Source organism: Pantherophis guttatus, chromosome 2, assembly GCF_059756535.1.
Source record: "Pantherophis guttatus breed Tessera chromosome 2, ASM5975653v1, whole genome shotgun sequence".
Taxonomy (NCBI): Eukaryota; Metazoa; Chordata; class Lepidosauria; order Squamata; family Colubridae; genus Pantherophis; species Pantherophis guttatus.
In genome coordinates this window covers 210,949,343-210,971,418 of record NC_142064.1, presented here as the reverse complement: position 1 = coordinate 210,971,418, position 22,076 = coordinate 210,949,343, and the positions used below count along the sequence as shown (strand labels likewise).

The 22,076-nt window shown below is 41.2% G+C and overlaps 1 protein-coding gene across 4 annotated transcripts in view; it reads left to right on the top strand.

Annotated features, from left to right (window-relative positions):
* The window catches only part of PCBP4 (poly(rC) binding protein 4), a 47,626-nt gene extending 33,731 nt beyond the window's left edge, over positions 1-13,895 (top strand). For all 4 annotated transcript variants that reach the window (XM_034439783.3, XM_034439799.2, XM_034439790.2 and 1 more), the window contains 4 exons: positions 619-694; positions 3,833-3,885; positions 9,008-9,177; positions 10,536-13,895. In XM_034439783.3, coding sequence (XP_034295674.1) covers positions 619-694; positions 3,833-3,885; positions 9,008-9,177; positions 10,536-10,839 — 603 coding nt within the window. In that variant the 3' untranslated portion in view covers positions 10,840-13,895. The remainder of the gene's footprint in view (positions 1-618; positions 695-3,832; positions 3,886-9,007; positions 9,178-10,535) is intronic.
* Positions 13,896-22,076: the final 8,181 nt, after the last annotated feature.

The window sequence follows — 22,076 nt, the reverse complement described above, 5'->3', positions numbered from 1 at the left end:
TTTTTGGTCTCTGGACTTGACCCATCCTATGCTTCTTTTCTTGAAAAGATTATAGAAGCATCATCTTTCCGACCAGGTGTTTCAAGTATATTGGCCTCTCCATAGTGTCTGGAGATCACAGACAGATCTTGAGGGCACTGTATTGAGGTGAGCTATTAAAGGCTGTGGCAGAATTTACAAAGCACTTAGAATGATTTAGTTTTAACCAGTCAATGAATCTTGACCTTCAGGAAAACTTTTTATATCTTTAGTAGTAACTCTGTTTAACCGGACGGAGACGATCCTACAGCTATAGCAGAAACCTAATTTAAAATTGGCATGAACCATAGTGAAAAAGCCTCTGTTGTTATGAGATGGATAGCTCAAGATTGCTTCATAAAAGATATCTTCATAAAGTTTACTACCCCAGACTTATTTGAAACAGTAATACAAACACAGTGGTTGATAGAGTTTCATTGGTTCCTTTTCACAAACTGGTGAAATGAAACACAGATTTTTCAGCTGTGAGAGATTCTTGAGCTTTGAGAGACCCTCCAAGATAGTCAAGAACCACTTACATAGAATTGTCAATTATTTATATTTAAGGGTTATCTGGGTTTTTTTCTTCCTATTGTGCAGGTGACAAAATTGCAGCAGCTTTCGGGACATCCTGTCTCATTTTCATCCTTGGCACAAACTCCATCTCTAGTTGCAGGTAAGAGAGTTAGTGTAAGAGTTCTGAGATCAGATAAGGCTATATAGTTTCTAATAATCTCAGATTATTAATTATAGTTTAAAGACTATACTTTTTTTGCAGAGAGAGTAGACAGAAACATATTTATAAATAAACCTAATTAGTAGTAATTTTTCACCAAGAAATGTCACTAGAACAATATAACATGAACAAATAAAACATTTCATTCCAAAGAAAAATATGTCTTTTATTAAAATGTAAACAGTATTTTTATTAGAGTTACAGATAAACTTATGGAGTCATTCTTTCATGCCATACCTTTGAATTGCATAAAATAGGCATAAAAATGAATCTGCATTAAAATGATTTTTTACAGATCAGGCAGTGGATTGGTGACAGATATGATATTGGTATTGGTAACTGATGTGAAATCTAATGCATTGTTGAGGATTTATTTGGGATATAAATACTAAAAGAAGAAAGCAAAAGAATTGTGGAGAGCATTTGAGAGCCTCCGTTAAGACACTTATGTTTCTAGCCTGTAATTTTATAGCAGCCTGCCTCAACCTCCCATCCTCTAAGTGTGAGCATTATCCCAAGGGCAGACTGGTTGGATGAGTATTATGGAAGTTGTGGTCCAGCATTCATGGAGGATGCTGGGTCAGTAAGACTATCTTTCATGGAAAAAGAAAGCAATCTAAGAATAAAAAATAATTATTGGGGAAACTTGAGTCAGAGACTTAAATAGGAAATATGTCTGTAAAAGGACACAGTTGGTGAGGTAGCATTATTGGGTTAATGATTATTGATTTGTTAATGTGCACCTCAATTTTTATACATAATCTCCAGGACAGTCACCCACTTATTAAGATGCTTACTGAGCCCAACTGTAGATCACTTGGGTCATTCTCAGTCTGCTTGAAAAACTGTAATTGATTGCGCCAAACACAGACATCTGGATTACATCATCTACAGCAGGACAGGAAAGAAATATGGCCGGGGGGATGGGGGGGGGAGAGAAAGCTGTTAGACCAATTTCCAAAGTGGTTCTCATCTTCTAGAACAATCGGTGGCTATTTCCTAAGCACCGACCAGAATCCTAATTCATAATAAGTCATGGTGTATTGAATAAATTGCAATACACTGGGTTCATACATAACTAAAGCAGAACCTGTAGTTTACAGAGAACAATTATTGCACTCACAAAAACAGGATAAGCTGAAACCATAGAAGCCACATTGTTTAAATTCAGATGTTAAAAATAAGTTATAGAGCACCATCAGTCAGTCCCCCGTTAAAGAATAATATTTTGCAAATTCACCTTACTAGTATTTTTGTTTTTATTAACTTTTAATTTTCAATATATCCATCATTATAACAATCTTCAGATTAAAATACAGAGGAGAGGAACAAAGGAAATCAGCTCAAGAGGCCAAGCATACACTTTTTCTCAATGTCTCTCATTTTATTTCTCTAAATACAAACACACACACACACACACACACACACACACACACACAAACACACAAGAGAGATGGGGGGAGGGGGAGAGAGAGAGAGAGAGAGATGAAGGAATATGTGATCTCTTGCTATCTATAGCAAATCTTGAAAAGCAGCTTTGTGGCAGCAGTCAGAATCAGCAAATGATTTTGAGCAGTTTTCAAAGGCAGCCCCATACGGAGCACATTGCAGGAATGCAAGTGAGGCATAACGAATGCATGTATCATTCTGGCTGGATCTGATATTGCTGGAAATAGTTTTAGCATCTTTGTTCTTATCACAGAAAAGCCATTAAGCAAAGAACAAAGCAACAGTTTACACAATATCCTTTGATTTTGGTCCTAATGTAAAATCTATGCACAGGACAGGAAGCCATCATCCACACAAACATAACAAAATAGATTAGCTTCACGTGGCAAAGGAGTGAGACAAAATTTTCCCCTTATTTTTTTTTTTAATATACATCCTGAATATATATTGAGAGAAACTAGATTAGAAAAAGATGAGTGTGGTTTTAGAATTGAAGGAAGAAACATCAATAGCCTTAGCTATGCTGATGACAAGACACTATTTGAATAGCTGAAAATGCAAATGACTTCATTGCACAGTGGTTTTTCCTGTGACACTTTATGGAAATAAAATCTTTACAACAACTATACAGATTCCTGAACTGTATCCAGGCAAAGTTTCAAGTAGTTTGAAGAAGCAGGCTAGAAAAAGTATTGATATTTGAAGGCAGTGATGTTGGATGGCCAAAAAACCCAATCATGGATCATAGAACAAATCAAGCTATGGTTCGTATTAAAGAGACAAATGCCCAGGCTCACATAATCATATTTTAGATATATCTGGAGCTCTCTTGAGAAGTCTGTAAGTTGGAAAAAAATGAAAAGAAACAGAAGAAGGCAACCAAGTATATGGACTCAATTACAGAAGCAGTGGGTGCAGTCACTGTTATAAGATTTGAAAGTCTGGGTCAGGGACGGATCATCCTGGAGAAGGTCTATCTGTGTGGTCGCTCAGAGTCAACATTGAATTGATGGATTCAGTTATTCCAAGAATAATTAGGAGCTGAACATCTGGATGAAGCTACAAGCCCAAAGTTGAAATCTCTTTTAATGGAAGGAGCTCAGATAAACAATGCATAACAATAAGAATCCTTCTTTTGGGTTTTGTTTATTCATCCGTTGAACTTGGCTTTTCCAAGTAGCCCCTGTAAAAATGCAGCAAATCCATGCAATTGAACCAAAACTCTTACCATCTGAATAAGGACAAGGATTGTTTCTTATGTTGACAAAAGAGCATCTGTAGCCAATGGGGTCCGCATCAAGCAGGAAGAGGCAAGGATAGGCTGGAATTCCACCGGGACTATCTAAAATTAGTCCTGTGTAATGTGACCTAAGTGAAATGGCATAAAACAAAAGCCTCTTCTTGGAGCTGCTGATTGCTTTGCAAGAGCTGGGAAGCCATCCAATCCTTTTTGTGTCCTCCCTGCTCTTTGTAACTATGGTGCCTAGAAAGGATCTTTAAGATGCTAACGTTTCAGTTCTAGCTTATTCTAGGGAAGGCAGGATTATGAAATACCCATTCAAGGAGTAACCAGGGGGGTAGCCAAAGGGCCCCAGTAATTCTGTTTCTTCTTTCTCTCTTTCTCTGTAGGCCTGGATGCAAACTCTCAGAATAGCTCTCAGGAGTTTCTGGTTCCCAATGATGTAAGTCAGACTTTGATGTGAGCTGCCTACTCTGTTGGGTTAATGCTGTGGTTGGTTTGGTCTTTTGTTTGCTCTGTTGTAATTGTACCCACTTCCGTTCCTCCCATTTCACATCAGTATAAAAGCTCATTGGGCATAAATCCAGACCATTTTTTATTCCTTTCCTCTGCTCCTGTTCACCAAGGTCTGTAGAGAGGGACTCCATTCCGATAAAAGCAGAAATCTACGCCCCAGCCAAATCTTTCCCTATAAAGGGCCAAGTTTTGCCAAGCAACTATGTCAGAATCAAAAATCCAAATTATTTTATTGTTGCAATTGAGAAAGCTGCCTTATGGCGGGTCCAGCTATTTTTTTCAACTAAACTAATATTGTTTACTCAGATGGATAGCAGATCTGCAGAGTCTTGGATAGAGAAAGGGCTTTAACTTCATCTGTTATACAATTATTTTGAACTGGAGTAGGCAGTTAATGATTTAGGAATCGTCTTCTTGAGAACCTTGTCTTCTGCCACAGAACTATGGTCTTTGGGGAATATAGTTAGGTAGCAGACAGCTTTTAAAAATAGAATTAATATGCTAGCCATCTACAACAAGCACAGGCAACTTTTTAAATTCTAGACAATGCAGTTTTTAAATGTAATTATTTTTAGCTTTCAGAGCTGGCGAAAAGTGTGGCAGGATACAGTAGTTTCATTAGACTTCAGAAGACTTGAAAATTCAAGATCTTTTTTTAAAAAAAAAAATTGGCATTGTGTGACTTGTTTGTTTTAAGATAAAATGGGTTGTTGAACCTCTTAAATGTTTAGCATACCTATTTTAAGAAATTAATTTTGTCTGGAGTTCTTGAGAGGCAATGCACGGCCCAGACTTCAGGGATAATATCAGGGGTGAAATCCAGCAGGTTCTGGAGAACCGGTAGCAGAAATTTTGAGCAGTTCGGAGAACCGGCAGCGGAAATTTTGAGTAGTTCGGAGAACTGGCAAATACCACCTCTGGCTGGCCCCAGAGTGGGGTGGGAATGGAGATTTTGCAATATCCTACCCTCAGGAGTGGGGAGGGAATGGTGAATCTGCAATATCCTTCCCCCAGGAGTGGGGAAGGAATGGGGATTTTGCAGTATCCTTCCCCTACCATGCCCACTAAGCCATGCCCATAGAACCGGTAGTAAAAAAATTTGGATTTCACCACTGGATAATATGCTCTCAACATAAAATACTTATTGGCAAATTGGCAATACAGCAGTGAACCTCAGACAGTGGTCCATGTTGTCACAGGAGGTCCATAAAGGCTTCAAGAAATGTTATGATTGAAATCTGTGCTTTATCCACTACTGCTAGTCCTGTGGCCAGAAAAAGTATTTAAAGGAGGTCCGTGGTGAAGAAAAGAAGATAAATTCAAGGACATATCCATGTAGGGTCCATTACAGGTGTCTTGATGAGCAGTGTCAACAGTATTAGTTTTTTGTGGCAAAATCCTGTTTCAGACAGAGTTACAAATAGCATGTTCGTCAACTTTGGGGGAAAATCCCCCAGTTACAGCCTCAACTAGCTCACCCACCATAGGATGAGAATTCTGAAGGATCCCAGGTTGTAGCCCCACTCATTCAGGAGTAATATTTCCTGTCAGAAGAAAACACAGAGAGCCTGATGCACAAATGGCTCTATCTTACTTGGATTCAGGTCTCGCCTACTCTATCCCATCCAGACTCATACAGTCTTCAGATATGAGGACAAAACATCTCTAGCATAGCCCAGTGTAGTAATACAAAGAAGACGTTCATGTAGATATCAAAAGGGGGTGGGGGAGGGAAGGGAAGGGAAGGAAAACAAGCCCTATATAGCTTCCCACAGGAGAGTAGCCACTGGACTAACTCTTCACTATATCTGCCAAATGGAACGACTGTGAAATGGTGCTCCCAACCCTCAACCCTCACAAACAGTCTGGAAGGACACCTTGATCTCAAAGGCCTCTAGGAGGAGGAGGAGGAGGCTGAAAGTAGGGCATTGCACCATCTGGAATCTGACAAAGATAATTAACTTGAGTGACCTGTGCTATCTCTATCCCAGGTCTAAGCATAAAGAATACGGTGTTATTTATAACTCTTCTAAGACAAGGAAGCAGGTGGAAAGCCAATTCCTAAGCTTAGTAATGCTTAAAAGTCCAAGCTTCATCACCCTACCTAAGACAAATGTTTTAAGTAATAATGCAGTCTACACCGAGGTGGCCATCCCAGGGAGGAAGGTTCGAAACCACAATTTGCGTTTTTAATACTAATTGTGCTGCCGCGTCTTTCATGGCAGCCTGACATGGAAATGTGTAACTTAATCGTTGTACCATGAAGGGATTATCTGGAAATAATTGAATCTTCAGACATTAAAGGAATTAAAGATTGTTTTGCATCAACAGTTACTTGAGTCTGATCAGCATTTGGCTTTTTCCTTTTACCACAAGGTTCAGTTGTCATTGCGGTTGTAAAGGAATGTAGAGATGACTTTGGAAGAGAGTAACTGCTAAGGAAAATGTAACAACAATTCAGTTCTGAGAAAGTGAGAAAGAATCTCAAAATAGTCCTGTCTTGATTCTGTTTCGTGTAAGAGGGGACAGAGATAAAGTCTTGTAGGCTTTCATGATTCTGTTATTATACTCTACTACAGTAACATAGCATTCCTAGAATCCTGTGGGGCCCATTTCCTGTCCTGGCCTACCTCACAGGACTAGCAGTAGTCAACAAAGCACAGTAATCACACAGGAAAGTCCTAAGAGAGAAGGGTGATAAAAACGTATTTTAAACCCTCTTTCCCCCCAACTTCAGAAGCCTCACACTCACTCCTCCCTGGAAGCAAACGCTAGAATATCAAGCTAAAAGAAGAATGTGCCAGTTACTCACCCACACAACCAAACCCAGAACCCAGCTGCAAGCCTGCTCTGCAGATACCAGCAGATACTGTTGGGGAAACTGAAGACTTTATTCAGTCATTTTTTGAAGGCAGGAAGCACGTGGGTAGTAAGCAACATTGACCTTTACATAGCGCCCCAGTTTTATATGCAGAAGGAAAAGAAGGATGGAATATTTTCTTTAAAGAAAAAGTCTTACAAAACAAACTGCACTGCTTTATTATTGTAGGTCAGTTCCTGCCACAGTCTGGTAGAAACCTGAACTACATGACTTAATTATTTTTTCCTTTCCCATTCAGTCTCTCACTTGTTTAATAGAAAGTGGTTCGGTCCAACAAATCTTTATAGCTGAATAGCTTAAAAAGGACAATCCTGGGGACCCATACAGCTACAAACAGGATTGATGCTGTCCTTTACTAACATCTGAGTTTGAATCTGTGACTCCCAGAAAAGGACAGTATCCCTGGGCTGATGAACCTAGCACTTCTATATTAGATCCATGAGCCTCCTGGCCATCCAGTGATGTGCCCTTGGTCAGTGTGGTGTGTTTCTTTGAGGGGATGGTGGCACTTCCTGTCTTGAACACAGCTTCCTATCCTCAAAAAACCTTTGCTGGACCCAACTGTCCTAGGCAATTTTCATCCAGGTTCCAAACTTCCCTGGAAAAGCAATGTTGTTGAGTATGTCGCTAGGTTACAGTTTCAGTGGCCCCTGAAAGATTCAGATTGTCTGGACTGATTTCAGTTTGGTTTCAGACCAGGGCATAATATCAAGATGGTATTAGAATTTGTTGATAACTTTGATGGAGTCGGAACAAAGAAGCTGTAATCATCCTGGTTCTACTTAATCTCTTGGCAGCTTTTGATACCATCAATCATTGTATCTTTCTGGACTGCCTGAAGGGAGTAGGAGATGGAGAGAAAGTGTTCCTGTGGTGATTTTCCTTTCTCTGTGGTTGGGTTCAGTAAATGTTGACGAAGAAGAAATTGAGCCAGAATCCCCTCTTAAGTGGGAGGGCTTAAGGTTTGGTGTTCCCACCTCTCCTGGTTAGCATCTGCATGAGGCCACATAGTGAAGTGATCTGTCAACTTGGGGTCAAATTATGCATCTTGGCTTAGGGGTAACCAAATGATATTATCAGTGTTTCATTCCAGTATGTGGAGTTTGTATGATCCTGGCTTGGAAAGGATGGGCTTAGGCTCATCTCTGACAAGACTGAGTAGCTGTGAATGTTTGCACCTCCTGAGTCTGGAGTGGTTTCATTGTTGTCCCAGATAGGATTGTACTCCCTTCTCAAGAACTGGAACAAAATTTGGGGTCTTCTTGGACTCATAGCTTTTGCAACAACTGGAAGTTGTAACCAGAAAACTTTGACATAATTTCTCTAGTGTTCTACTTTGTGAACATACTTAAACTGGGAGGCATTAAGGTAGTCACTCATGTTTTGATCATCTTGTGGACTCCAGTAATTCATTGTGTATGAAGCTGCTCTTGAAGCTGTAGCTTGTCCAGAATGCAATGCTGTGAGCAATTTGGGGTGCAATGGTATGTCCCTATAATAACCTTCCCATGAGCTACACTGTTAACTCCACATGCAGTTTGGGTGCTGGTTATCATGTATGAAGTGCTTCATGACCTAGGACCTGGTTATTTGAGGGACTGCCTATCTCCAGTAGTCTGCCATATTCTGTAGATAATTGATAAATAATTGATTAAATATCACCCAGTTAGACCCAGAAGCAGGCCTCTGTCATGCAGCTACCCTCTGGAATATAATTTCCTTTCAGATTTGTTCAGCTCCACCCTGGCCTTATTTAAATAAGCCCATAACATCTGACTCTATCCTTAGGCCTCAGGCTAAATTGGATGAGAGACCCCTTTATCCTGTGTCGATCTGTGGAACATCTGTTTCTGAATGTTACTTTTCTTTTTGGCAAGGTATTTCCTTGATTTTAGTGCTGTATCCAGTTTGTGACAGATTGGAACAGCCTATCAGTTCCATAACTTAAATAAGGCATTACTGAATTTATTTGTATCTTGGGGGTTTCTTGCCTAAAAAGTAAACATTACTGTAAGTAAGGCACCGACAGTCCCCTGTTTCTCACTGCAAGAAATCTATCACTGAATGATTCAGTATTCTCCATGCAACTTAGTTCAGCTATTTTCTTGGGGGATGAAATTCCTGGCATCCTTCCCACCTAAAGATGATTCTTCTTTGTCCTCCTTAGCTGATTGGCTGCATCATTGGCCGCCAGGGGAGCAAGATCAGTGAGATTCGGCAAATGTCCGGAGCACACATCAAGATCGGGAATCAGACAGAGGGGTCTGCTGAACGTCATGTGACCATCACAGGCACACCGGTCAGCATCACTTTGGCTCAGTACCTCATCACAGCCTGGTAAGAGCCAATACAGCCTCTGGGGGAGATGAGGCAGGGAGGAAACCTCATTGTCACAGATATATGCAGGTGTTGCTGTGGCATCTTCCTCCTGTGTCTGAGCCCTGGGACTCTTAGATGGATAGCTTTGTAGGAACCGAAAGGCAATCCTTTGCTATGGTGGGTGAGTTGTTAGTTTGCAACCATTCTGCCTTTTATTTAATAAACAGGAATGTTAAAAGGTAACATCCTGCCGCACTCCCATGAGTGTCAAATAGTTTTGCACATTGTCTCTCCAGCCTGCAATCTTTGAGTTTCTCATGAGCCAGACTAAGACTATTATCATTGACTACACTGCAGTATTTTGGGCAGCTGCCTCCGCTTTCTCCTCAAATTTCCCTTGCAGCTGCAAGTACCTATGCAGCCTTCAGTTCTGCTGAGAAAGGGCTCTTGTTTTCAGTGTGGAATAACTGCCTTTTATCCACAAAATGACAACACTTGAATGGAATACATGAGAGGATATTTACCATGGTGTATCACAATCTGGCACTTGAGATGCTTTAAGATTTGGAGCAAGAAATAACCGTTGCTCTCTTTTTGTGCATTATGGCCACTAGGGTACAGCTGGTAGGACATGGCCTGCTTCTTGAAGGATGCGCTTTCCTGTTTATACAGTCAGTTTTCTTATGAAAATCATTCTGGCACTTATTTTGTATATTAATATATTTACATATTCAGAACTAAAGTAAGCTAAATTTTATCATCATTGCCACTCACCGCCTTCATCCTGGACAAGTAAATTGGTTTCAGGGTGTGAAATTCAGATATTGATTCAAGCCATTGGTCACAGGTCCAAGACACATAAGTGCCTGAAATACCTTGGAATGTTTTGATTATATAAACAGGAGTTGCTAAAAGGTATAAGATAACTTCCCTCCACATAACCAGCTCTGAACACTGATCGAGGAAATAAGCTCCTCTTATCAAAGTAAAGATTCCTTGCCGTAAATGTATAATCATAGTCCTAGGGGGATTCTGGAGAAAAAGATCTTATCCGGATGCTGAAATGCTTCAGAGCACCTTGTTCACTATTTCCAGTCTGTGTGTGTGTACCTATTCTGTTGCACATGTCATTATGCATGCCAGTAAAACACGTCTTTCTGTGAATGCATATCCATATCCATAACCATACTGTTATATATGTATTAAGCAAACTATACATATTAACCCACACCTATGCATATTATGCTGTGTGCAAGCTTGTTCCAGCACACATTGGTACATATACTTCCAAGTATATGTCCACAGATGTCTGCATTTTTATATGTAAATGGGCATGCATGCACAGGTCTCATTCTTTCTCCCTTCTTGTTCTTCAGTTTAGAGACGGCCAAATCTACCTCCCAGACGCCCCCCGTTGACCTCGGCATGACTTTCTCCCAGTCCCTCACCCCTTCGCCAGCCCCAGCGCTGACAGCAGTGGCCGCACCTCCCCCAGCCTTGCTTGGTCCCCCCTATGCCATCTCCCTCTCCAACTTCATCGGCTTGAAACCCATTCCCTTCTTGACACTGCCCCCTTCCTCAGCCACGGGGCACAATGGCAACCTTGCCACCTACACGACCAAGATCTCCACAGCCAATGCAAGCAAGAAGGGTGAGAGACAGAAGTTCTCCCCATACTGAAGCAGGAAGGTGGGCTGTGGGGCAGGGAGGGGAAAATTGGGGGGGGGCCTCCCATGCTTCACGAGATGGCATCAACATCAGGCCACTCCAAAATGAGGTTACATGGGGGAAGACTAAGTATGATGTGAGAGGCAAATCAATTGTATTGGAAAATAAGGAGATGAGAGAGAATATAACCTCGGCAGCTGTTGAGAGCAGTGCTGACTAAGAGTCCAGAGAGAGAACTGGTTCTTCTCCATAGTTCCTACTTGATCCTAGCTGAGAAGTCTGTAGTGATTAAGACCATCTAAACTTAAAGTTTCACCTCCGTTGGACAATTACTGCTCCACACTCAAAGTGTTATGATTTTTTTACCTTCCATAAATATATCTGATCTCCTTCAGGAAATGGCTTCTCTCACCATCTGATTTCCTGTGGTGTTGTTAGGAAATCTACCGGTTTACTTAGAGAAAAATTGAATCATACACAAATTCTCTATTTCAAATTGAAGGCACTGGAGGTCTTGGGAAAGGTCTTAACTCAATTGTGGGAGTAGATGAAGCTTATTTGACCAATGGTAATGATAGAGTATATCCTGTGCCACTGCTATATCTCATGGATGGTTGTTTTCAGGGGGGGAAAATGGGGAAAAAATCTGACTGATAAAAGAAGAAGAAGGCATGTAGGATTTAAATATGATGGAACATACCAAGAAGCAAACTTTTTGGTTCTCTGTTCTAAGTATTTCTCTCTTGATATGAAACTGCTTATGTATCTCATTCTAACTATATAAGAATCTCAATTTTTTTTTAAAAAAAAAGTCATGGCTGTATCGGACAAACACACAGGGCTCTGAATTTTTGCTTCCCCCTAAAAGCTGCTAGAATAAAAAGAGACTGAAAGGAGTAACTTTTACCAGAGGCCCTCTCTTGTTGACAGGGAGTTGCATAGCAACCATTGGCTTATATTTGGCTTCCCTGCTAAAAACCTGAGCAAAGGCTAATCAGATAGTGTAGTACATTACTAAATTTGAATCTCCAGCACTGGCTGCCAATTCTACTTAGTCTCAATGGAAGACACCTACTCCAAGGTCTTTTTTATGGCAGATACCTCAGGAAAACTCTTCTTAGCAGGTCATAGAATAGCTATCATGCCATGAACACATCTTTGAATTTATCTTGCCCTCATGGGATGTTGTCTCCAATGAATGCTTACTAATACTGTTCAATCCCTCATAGTTCAGCTCTAAGCAGGCTTACTCAGTAATAATAATAATAAAAATAAAAAAAAACACCCTGTTTACTCTAAGCATAGGAAACTGCCACCTAATAGCAAGTCCAACTACCAGCCATCTCTGGTTCTATGTTGTCTCTTGTGCTAGCTGATAGTGGCTCTCCGAGGTATCTGAGAGAAAGTTTCTCAGCTTTACCTGAAGATGACAAGGATTACATCTGGCACCTTTTCAATGCAGCCTTAAGGAATGAGTACATGCTCCAAAAAGAGTCCCCCATTATCCCCATTCCCTCTTATCTATTGCTATTGGGAGGGTACTTGTCAATGCAGATAAATTCATGTGAGTGAAGAGACAGGAATTGTAATTGATCCTGACTCTTCTGTCTAAGATAAAGTGTCATTCCAGAGATATACAACCACGTTGCTACAATTGGTAATCATCTCAATAAATTGAGGTCCTGTCTAGCAGGAATTCAGCATAGCTTGCTCCTGAGTAAATAGTTACAGGTTTGCAATGTACAGAAAATATACTGCCAAGCCAAGGATTTTACAACCAAGTTCCTAACTGGTTATAAACAGTATAGCTTCTCCAAAGTGACTGAGATTGCTGACTCAAGTTGGCATTTTGTATTTCTTTATTCAAATACTACAAGGTTAATAACTGTTATCTTTATAAGGCACTGGATGGAATGTGCTTGTTCAGTGAATCAGGCTAGAAAAGAAACTGAACTTGCCTTTTGCTCTGCCTCTCCTGTGGAACCAACTGACTCATTAGCAAAGCCCAGGGCTGTGTGTAGTGTCTGCATTCAAGTAAAACAAAACAGAAATATTTAAAATTCTGCATGCACGCAACCACATCCTGTGCCATAAAAAGTTCGTTATCTGACCTGTATAAAATATGCAACTATACATACATATCTCCTTTGTGCATGGTAATTTTGGGAGAGGAATGTTTGTTTGTTTGCATTGTACCCAGATTTACAATTCATGGGAGAAGCAAGAAAATCAACCTGCCCCTTTCTAAATAAATGCTAGTTCCCAAGCAGCACATCCTGGTTTTTTTTGTTTTTGTTTTTTTGCTGGATTCCTCTAGGAATCACAGGTTTCACACAGCCCTGATTATGTTGAGCTCACGCAATTGGGTACGATGCCAAAGGTGTCTGGAAAAAAAAAAATTAACCAGGCTGACCAAAAAAAAACAAAAAAAAACATTTCAGGATAATTGGGTTTAAGGATATCTGCAGATGCGGAACGTTGAAAGGCAGTGGCATCTGTTTGCTGACGAGACTATTTCATACCACTTTGGATGGTATAGAAAGGTCACCGTACATGTGTAAGTCATTGACTGTATGGTGGTTAAAGGTTTGCCATCAGTGAAGAAATGCTGTAGGTTTACTGAGCTAATGAGATAAAATTCTCAGAGGGTGTAAATCAATATGCATCCCACTATTTTGATTTCACAAGAAAGGGAAGGATTGGAGCAAAAAACAAAAAGCAGGGGGGAAAGGGGCTATTCTTATAAATCAACCCAACCAGTTGTCCATTTGGCACTATACCCTGGCTGGTACAGATCTCTTTAATTTCCCTCTATCACTTCCTGGCAAAAAGCTCTCATCTTTTCTTGCAGCTCTGAGGAATTTCCCTCCTACCCCATAATCCCCTTTGGCTTATCTTTGGAAATGCTGTACATATAATTCTATATTTTTCCTCCTTTGTAACTTATCATTGATTTAATAAAAATATAAACTTTGTCAACTGAGAATTAATTGTTGTACCTTTGAGTCAGGCAAAATCCAGAAAGTATTAGCTGGTCACTGGAATGATTAATAAAAGGGGAAAAAAGAGGAGATTTTGTAATGTTTTATCTAAGAACACAGTGAAGGCTAGCATTGTTCGCTTTTTCTTTTCCCTGGCAGCTGGACTCCTGCCCTTTGACAGCCAGGAAATCAGCAGGTGAAACTTTTCTTGTTGTCTTGAATGCTGGAGAAAATATTGTTGATTAAATTTCCACTTATCACCGATACTATGTTCATTGAAGACCTACAAAGGGGCAAAGATGCATCTCGAGAACATGTAATTAATTCAAAATAACCAGCACACCTTAGTTATGTTTTGATTCGTGGTAAAATAAATCAGAGACTCAAACTCATCAATCATAGAAATTATAAGAACAAGTATTTCTAGATAAGCTTTAAAGATCAAGGTTAACCTTCTATTGCGTAAAAGGGGTTTCCACAATTCTGGACTCTACGACTTTGTGCCCATAGCATGCTACACCATGATTATGATTTGTTAAATAAAGAATTATTGCTGAGACACATTAAGCCGTATACTATAACTACAATGAATGGCTCCATCTTGTGATCACGGACCTTGATCCATGACATTGTGATTTTTCTAATTTTTTTTTCAGCAACGCAGTAGAGGGATCTATGGGGTTTTTGTCTGTTTAGCAATAGCAATAAGACTGCATTGAACACTGCAAGAGAATCCAGTGCTGCTGCTCTTATATGTTGTTTTTTCATTCTGCAACCTAGAAAAATTGGATAAGGAGGTTTGGAACTGCTCATCGGTCCATCTGTCTGTCAATGGGACAATATCCCCAAAATGGCATAGGACAAAAGCTTGTTAGTATGGCAGAAATCAACAAAAGAAGGATGAATTCCAAACTGGGTTAGATCTCACTGATAAAAACCAAATAAAACCCAATAAATATTATCCAATGTATTTCTCTAAGAGAGGCTATTGGTCAAGAACTCGGAATATTAGTAACTCCCCTATTTTATGCGCTTTTCTCTCTATGTGATATACATGGAGCTGATATTAAGGGGTTGAAAGCAGCTCCAGAAATTTCTGCCTTATTTCTAAAAATGTACAATGATTATTTGCACAGCTTCGCAATTGCAGAGAAACCCTGTTTAAAAAGTATGCACTTGAAAACAGCCTTTAAAAATGGCTTCCCTCCTTGTAAAATGGACTATATGGCTTCTGAAACACCTATGCTGGTAAGAGTTTTTCAACTTGGCAATTTTAAGATGTGTGGACTTCATCTCCCAGAATTCCTAGCCAGCATTTTGAAGACTTGTGTCTTGTATTGCCTGGAATAGCAATAGCAATAGCACTTAGACTTATATACCACTTCATAGTGCTTTTACAGCCCTCTCTAAGCGATTTACAGAGTCAGCATATTGCCCCCAACAATCTGGGTCCTCATTTTACCCACCTCAGAAGGCTGGGAGGCTGAGTCAACCTTGAGCCTGGTGAGAATCGAACTGCTGAACTGCTGGCAGTCAGCAGAAGTAGCCCGCAATACTGCATTCTAACCACTGTGCCACCAGGGCTCTTAGTACCATGATGGGCAGCTTAATACCAAGATGGGCAGTTTTTAAACAAAATGTTTGCCATAAACTGGTTTAAGCTTAAAATATTCAGCAAAAATCCAGATGGCCATTAGATGGTATTGAAAGGATATCAGACATTCTAATTCTTCACTGCTATCCCGGTGATCAATCAGATATTTTCAGCCCGAATATATTGACCCTAATAGTTACTCAGTTCAGAGCAGACACAAATGTGCTTTCAGTCCATGCAAAGTGCCAAAACACATAAGCCGAGAGTGTACAGCTGGTTGCAGATCCAGTCCTTGTCCTAGTATTGTCGAAACATTTCTCTGTGTTGAAAAGAATACAATGGATACTTTTACAGCCCTTGGTAGTCACCTGCGCAGATTGCCATTAGTCCCAAGCTAGCTTCCTCTTTAGCTCCAGCAAAAGAATTCATTATGGCAGCATTCCCACTCTCAGTAGCAGCAAGAACCCAGCAGTAGTGACTCTAGTGGATGGAAAGGGGAACATTATGTAGACATACGTATCCAACATTCTAGTCCCTTTCAGAGCTAGCCACTTAATGTGGTATGCAAAAAAAAAAAAAAAGTTTAAGGAAACAACCGCTTCATGCATTGCATTTTGTTCTTTAAACTTCTCATCTCTCTTTTTTTCAGGAACTCCACAACTCTATATAACCACAACTTTTTCCATCCTCCCCTTTCTCTTAACCTAGTCATTCTTCCTTCATGTATTTATTTTAATGATTATAATAAAGTATTAAACATGGATGCAGCCCATCTATCAGTGACTTTGGGCAGCTCACAACAACGAAACAAGAAACATGTCGAATCAATAGAACATTAAAGATATAGAAGATGGCAAATGTAATGAAGCGAGGGTCTCACTTTCCCTCGCCAAAGGCCTGGGTGAAGAGATAGGTCTTCACGGCTCTTCTAAGCAACAGCGGACTGGAGTCTATCAGACCTCAAGGGGAAACCTGTTCCAGAGGGCAGGCACTGCTACGGAGAAAGCACATTTCCAGGATCCTGATAAATGACATTGTTCAATCAAAGGAACCTGGAGGGCACCGGCCCTGTAGGATAGAATCAGCCAGGCAGATGTCATGGGAGGCAAGCAGTCCCTTAAGTATTTATCTAATTTGTATAGCTTCCCATCTCACAAGCAGGTGACCCTGGGCAGGGTACAGCCAAACTAAAACAGCAAGTATTTAAAATAATTATCATTCACAAATTTAAAGCATTAGCAAACTATAAAGGCAGCTAAAACAAGATTAATAGATGAAGGGATGTTAATGGTAAAGGTTCCACCTCATTCGTTTATCTGTCCCTTGATATCCCCAGGCCTGCCAGCATAACCAAGTCTTACGGATCTTCAGAAGTCTAGAAGTGATGAGGTAATCCTCACTTTAGGGAGTAGTGTAAAATTCCACAAGTGGGAGCCATAGCAAAAAAAAAAAAAAAGGTCTGTGGCCTAGGACCCAACAAATATAGCTGCCCTTTCTGTTAGATCTGGCAGCATGACTGGATGAAAATTGGGGTGAGGCTGTCCCTCAAATAAGGTGGTCCCATGCAGGAGTGGGTTCTACTTACCTTACACTACCGGTTTGCAATGAGATCACGTGCACCCATGCGCAGATCGCCGATGATGACATCTGGGGTGGTGGGTGGGGCCTCCCGCCGGTTTTACTACCAGTTCTTGCGAACCGGTCCGAATCGGGAAACCCACCACCAAACCAGGCAACCTACCACTGGTCCCATGCCATGTAGGACTTTAAACAACTCAACACCAGCATCTTGAATTGGACCTAGAAGCAAACTAAGAACCAGTATAACTCTTGCTGCAGAGGTGCAATATGTGCCATACATTATATAACTGCTCGCAGTGCTGCATTTTGCAGCAGCTGAACTTTTTCAAATACTTTTCAAGGACAGTCCGGTGTAAAGTGAATTGGAATAGTCCAACCAGGCAGTCACCAGGGCAAAAATGACTGAGTAGGGCCCCTTGATGCAGGACTGGTACAACTGGTGCATAATATAAAGTCGTTCAAAAGCTCGCCATGACTGCCGCTTGTTCCTTGAGCAGGAGTCATGAGTCTAAAAAGACCTCCAAGTTGCACACAGTCGGTTGGAGGAAAGGCAACCTCATCCAGTACCAAAGCAATAACAATAGCAATAGCACTTAGACTTAGACTTATGTACTGCTCCATAGTGCTGTACAGCAGTATATGAGAGGTTTATAATGTCAGCATATTGCCCCAACAATCTGGATCCTCATACGACCTCGGAAGGATGGAAGGCTGAGTCAGCCTTAAGCCTGTCAGGATTGAACTCCTCGCTGTGGGCAAGTCAGCCTACACTACTGCATTCTAACCACTGCATCATCACAGCTCCTGGTGGAATAGAACCCAAAGCCACTCAGTCTTGCCAGATGTATGATCCAAACCTTCATAGCCCCCAGACACCAGGATAGGATATCCATAGCATTGCTTAATTCATCAAGATGTACAACTGATTATCATCAGCATACTGACAATACTTCATCCCAGGTCAATAGATATGTTCACTCAGTGGGCTCATGTAGATGTGGAATAGGGGAGGGAAAAGTAACCCTGTGACACATCACATAACAGGGGCCAAGGGTGGGAATGTCTCCTCCCCAATCACCACCAACTGGAACTGACCCCATAGAAAGGAAGTGATCCAGCATAACTGTGTACTGCCCATTCACAATCCTTTAAATCGATCCAGGAGGATACCGTGATCAATAGTATTAAAAGCTGCTAAGAAATCAAGTAAGGCAAGGATAGACCCCCACCACTGTCTTGCTGTTGCCAGAGATCATCCAAAAGTGCTGATTTTGTTCCATACCAAATCTGAAATCTGAAGGAAACAACCCAGATAATCTGGTGCATCTAGGGTCTGCTGAAGGGATTACACAACCACTTTTTCAATCATCTTCCCCCAAGGAAAAGTTGATTACTGGGCAAAAGTCCAGTATTGCGTGATCCAGCAATTGTTTCTTGAGGAGGGAACACATGAAGCCTCCTTAAGAGATAAAGGAGCAATCCCCTTAACTCAAAAGTTAATCACTGCTAGGACCCACTCACACAACACCCCCTATTGACTTTCATGTGCCAGGAAGGGCATGGATCTAAAGAGCGGGTGACTGCGCCCACCATTCTAAGGATCCTATCCATTTCCCTAGGTCCAACAAATTCAAAACATTCCCAGATAACCAGGTTAAGATTACCCTAGGCATCTCCCAAAGACCAGCATTCAACTGTGAGCAAATCCGAGTAATTTTGTCCAACAGATGCTGAGCAAATTCTTCCACCAGTCCCTACAAAAGGTTTCCTTGCTCCATTTTACTCAAGAGGGCTGATATCACCCAAAACAGATCTGTGGGGTGGCAATCTGCAGACACAACACGGGCAGGGTAGCATTACTACTTCACTGTCTTTGCTGCTAGAAGCCAGGCCTCTTGCGATTATAATTGATGTTCTAAATCGAGTTTGTCCTTAGTTGAACACCAATATTGTTCTAGACATCTCCCATTTCATCTCCCTCAACTCATCCATAAATCATGAGGAATGACTATATTTGTGAAAGGGAAGATGGTCACAAAGGCATGATCCAATCCAACACCTCAATCAACCCTGCATTCCAAACAGCAATAAAAACTTCAGAAGGACCATTTAGCAAAGCAACAGGAACAACTCCCAACTACCCTCTGAAACCCCTCTGGGTCCATCAGTTGCAAGGGGTTGACCAATCTAATGGATCCAGCCTCCCTGCAGTGGATTGCAGCTTCAGAGAATCCCATAATAATCAGGATGTGATCTGACCATGACAAAGGGGACAGTAATAACTCCACCAGCGAAAGATCATATAGCCACTGCTCTGACAGGAACACCAGATCTGGTGTGTGACCACTGTCCCATGATGCCCATTGCCATAATGGTAGCCATGGACTCCTGAGCTACCTCAGATTTCATTCCCAGGGAAGGCAGATTGAAGGCCCCCAAGACCATAAATCCAGAGAACTTCACCACCAATCAGGAGGTGGACTCAAGGAGCTCAGGCAGTCAGCAGCAGCAGGAAGACAGGGCTTCTGAAAGTCTGCTATCCAGGTATCAGAGCTAAGATCAAGGAGCTGGAATGCAAAACTGATATAAAACACTGGTCGAGTATTCTCTGGGAGTGGCCCATTCGTTCTCTCCTGCCATATTTCCTAGGCCAATAACCTGTATCAGGTTATATGCCATGTAGGGCTTTAAAGGTAACAATCAACATCTCAAATCACACTCTGAAACAAACCAGCAACAGTACAGTTTGTGAAGCAGAGATGTTACATGGACATATGAGATATGCCAATTACTGATGATGCTACCACATTTTGGACCTGTGAGTTGACTAGGGCATGCTTGAGGAGTGACCCTTCCATCTATGAAAGCATGCAGCTGGTGTACCAGGTGGAATTGTGCAAAGATCTTCCTGGCTACAGTTAACATCAGCTGCAGATCCAAGGAGATTCCCAAATTGTGTACCAACCTTGGACAGCAAATTGTTACCTCATCAAGTAAGCAAGGTCTAAAATGGAATATCCTCAGATCTGGGCGAACCAAACACTCACAGCCATTCTGACTTGGTAGGATTGAGGAGATATATTTCTCCCCATCCAAACTCATGTGACCTCCAGACACTGGGTTTTGACAGCCTCATTGGCTGGCCCAGAGTCAAAAGATATCATTGGGTATCATCATATGTCAGTTCAGCCACTCTGGCTTATTAAGCAAATAATGGCTAAAGCTAATTGCAGCTCAGCAGGAGGAATGAACTTTGTCAAGCTGGAGGAGTGGGAGATAGAGCCCTCTCTATATATGTTCATATTACAAAAATATGTATTTCATAAGGATTTGCATCAAATGAAATAGTATGGGATTAAGTCTTGAGGAAGCACTATAGAGAAACCTTTGTAGCAGGGGTGAAATGCTACTGGTTCGCAAACCAGTAGTGATATAAACTTCAAGTTTCAAGTGAACCGGTAGTAAAAAAAAAAAGCTATCGATTGGTCCAAACTGGTATTTCTGACAATCAGCTGTGCCGCGTGATTTATATTCTGCTTTCCTGCTTTCTAACGAATCTAAATAGTGCAGCACAGCTGTTCTCCCCCCTCGCTGTTCTACTTACCTTCAAATGGCTCCTTTTTCCATGAGAAGTGCGCATTTGGTGTGCATTGTGCATGCGCACACAGCATGTGTCTGGCACATACTGCATATGCGCACGTGTATAGTATGCATCTGGCACATGCTTTGCATGCATGTGCACAGCGTGCATCTGACGCGCACCACACATGCGTGGGCAGCGAACTGGTGGCGACCAGTGGAGGATTTCACCACTGCTTTGTGGATACAGCTTGCTTCCATGCATCTTTCCCACATGGAAAGTCGGGAGAGCTCTGCAGTGCCGTTGGGGCAGCATAGAAATCCTGTAAAATAAGCATATATATTATTAACTCGGGAATTTTCAGCAATGTTAGTCTGGGCTGGGGAACTTTGATTTGCTTTTCTGCTTAAATAAACTAACCCAGTGAAAGCCAGGCAGCCCTTTCATAAAACCGCTTTTGCTGGTCAAAACTAAATGTTTGAATCAATATAAATTGGGGAGTTACAGCCTATGCAGCCCCCAGAAACAGCAGAAGCAGGAAGAGCCTTTCTCCTCAGATGCCTCCAAATTATAATTCTAAAGGAACGTTAAAAATGGTAAGAGTTCTGAACTACATCAAGAATAATCTTATTTACTATGTGTTAATTCATGTTAATTACATGTGATTCATTTAATCACATCTACTCTTTATTTTAACTCCACCTGACTGGTTTTGGAAAGCGGTAGCTGGCAAGCCACTTAACACTTTTCCTGAAGTTGTGCTTTCCTGTTACAAATGATTCCAAGTGAAATGACCAAGATTAGTTTGCCACACATAAGTATGAGTTTAGTAACAGAAGATAAAGCATTTCTTTCTTATACAGGGTGGCAAACTAGGGCTACAATTGCAGCCATGAGAGTTACTGATGCCACTGTGAAGGAAATGATGGCAGTCCAATAGAAAATATTTGTAACTCAGGGTTGAACTGTGGGGTCCTTGATGCTCTCTCAGCTTGGTTGGGTTTTGTTTTGTTTTGTTTATTGCAAATGTTTCATTATTCAACTAAGTAACACAGGGGTGTCAAACTCACGTCGTCATAGCAGCATCACATGACATATCACAACTTTTTCCCTTTCGCTAAACCAGGCATGGGCATGGCCAGTGCATGACGCATCAGGCCTGCGGGCTGTGAGTTTGACAGCCCTGAAGTAACATCATCAGTACTGAATGGATAATGAAACGTCTGCAGGAAAACAACTAAGCTCAGAGAGAACGAAGAACCTTCGCAATGATGGCGGTCAATTGTAATTCAAATGGCACATTCATACTATGAGACCCAATTCCTGATTAAAACATGATAAATGAGGAAAATACTATTAAAATATAGATGCCATGCCATAAACAACATTGGCATAATGCCTGTTACCCTGACAAAAGGTCTAACACTGCAAAAACAATGGGATCAAGGAATTCTGGGAGTTGCAATTCCAACAGATAGAGAACATCATGCTGCAGAAGGCTTCCTTACTTCCC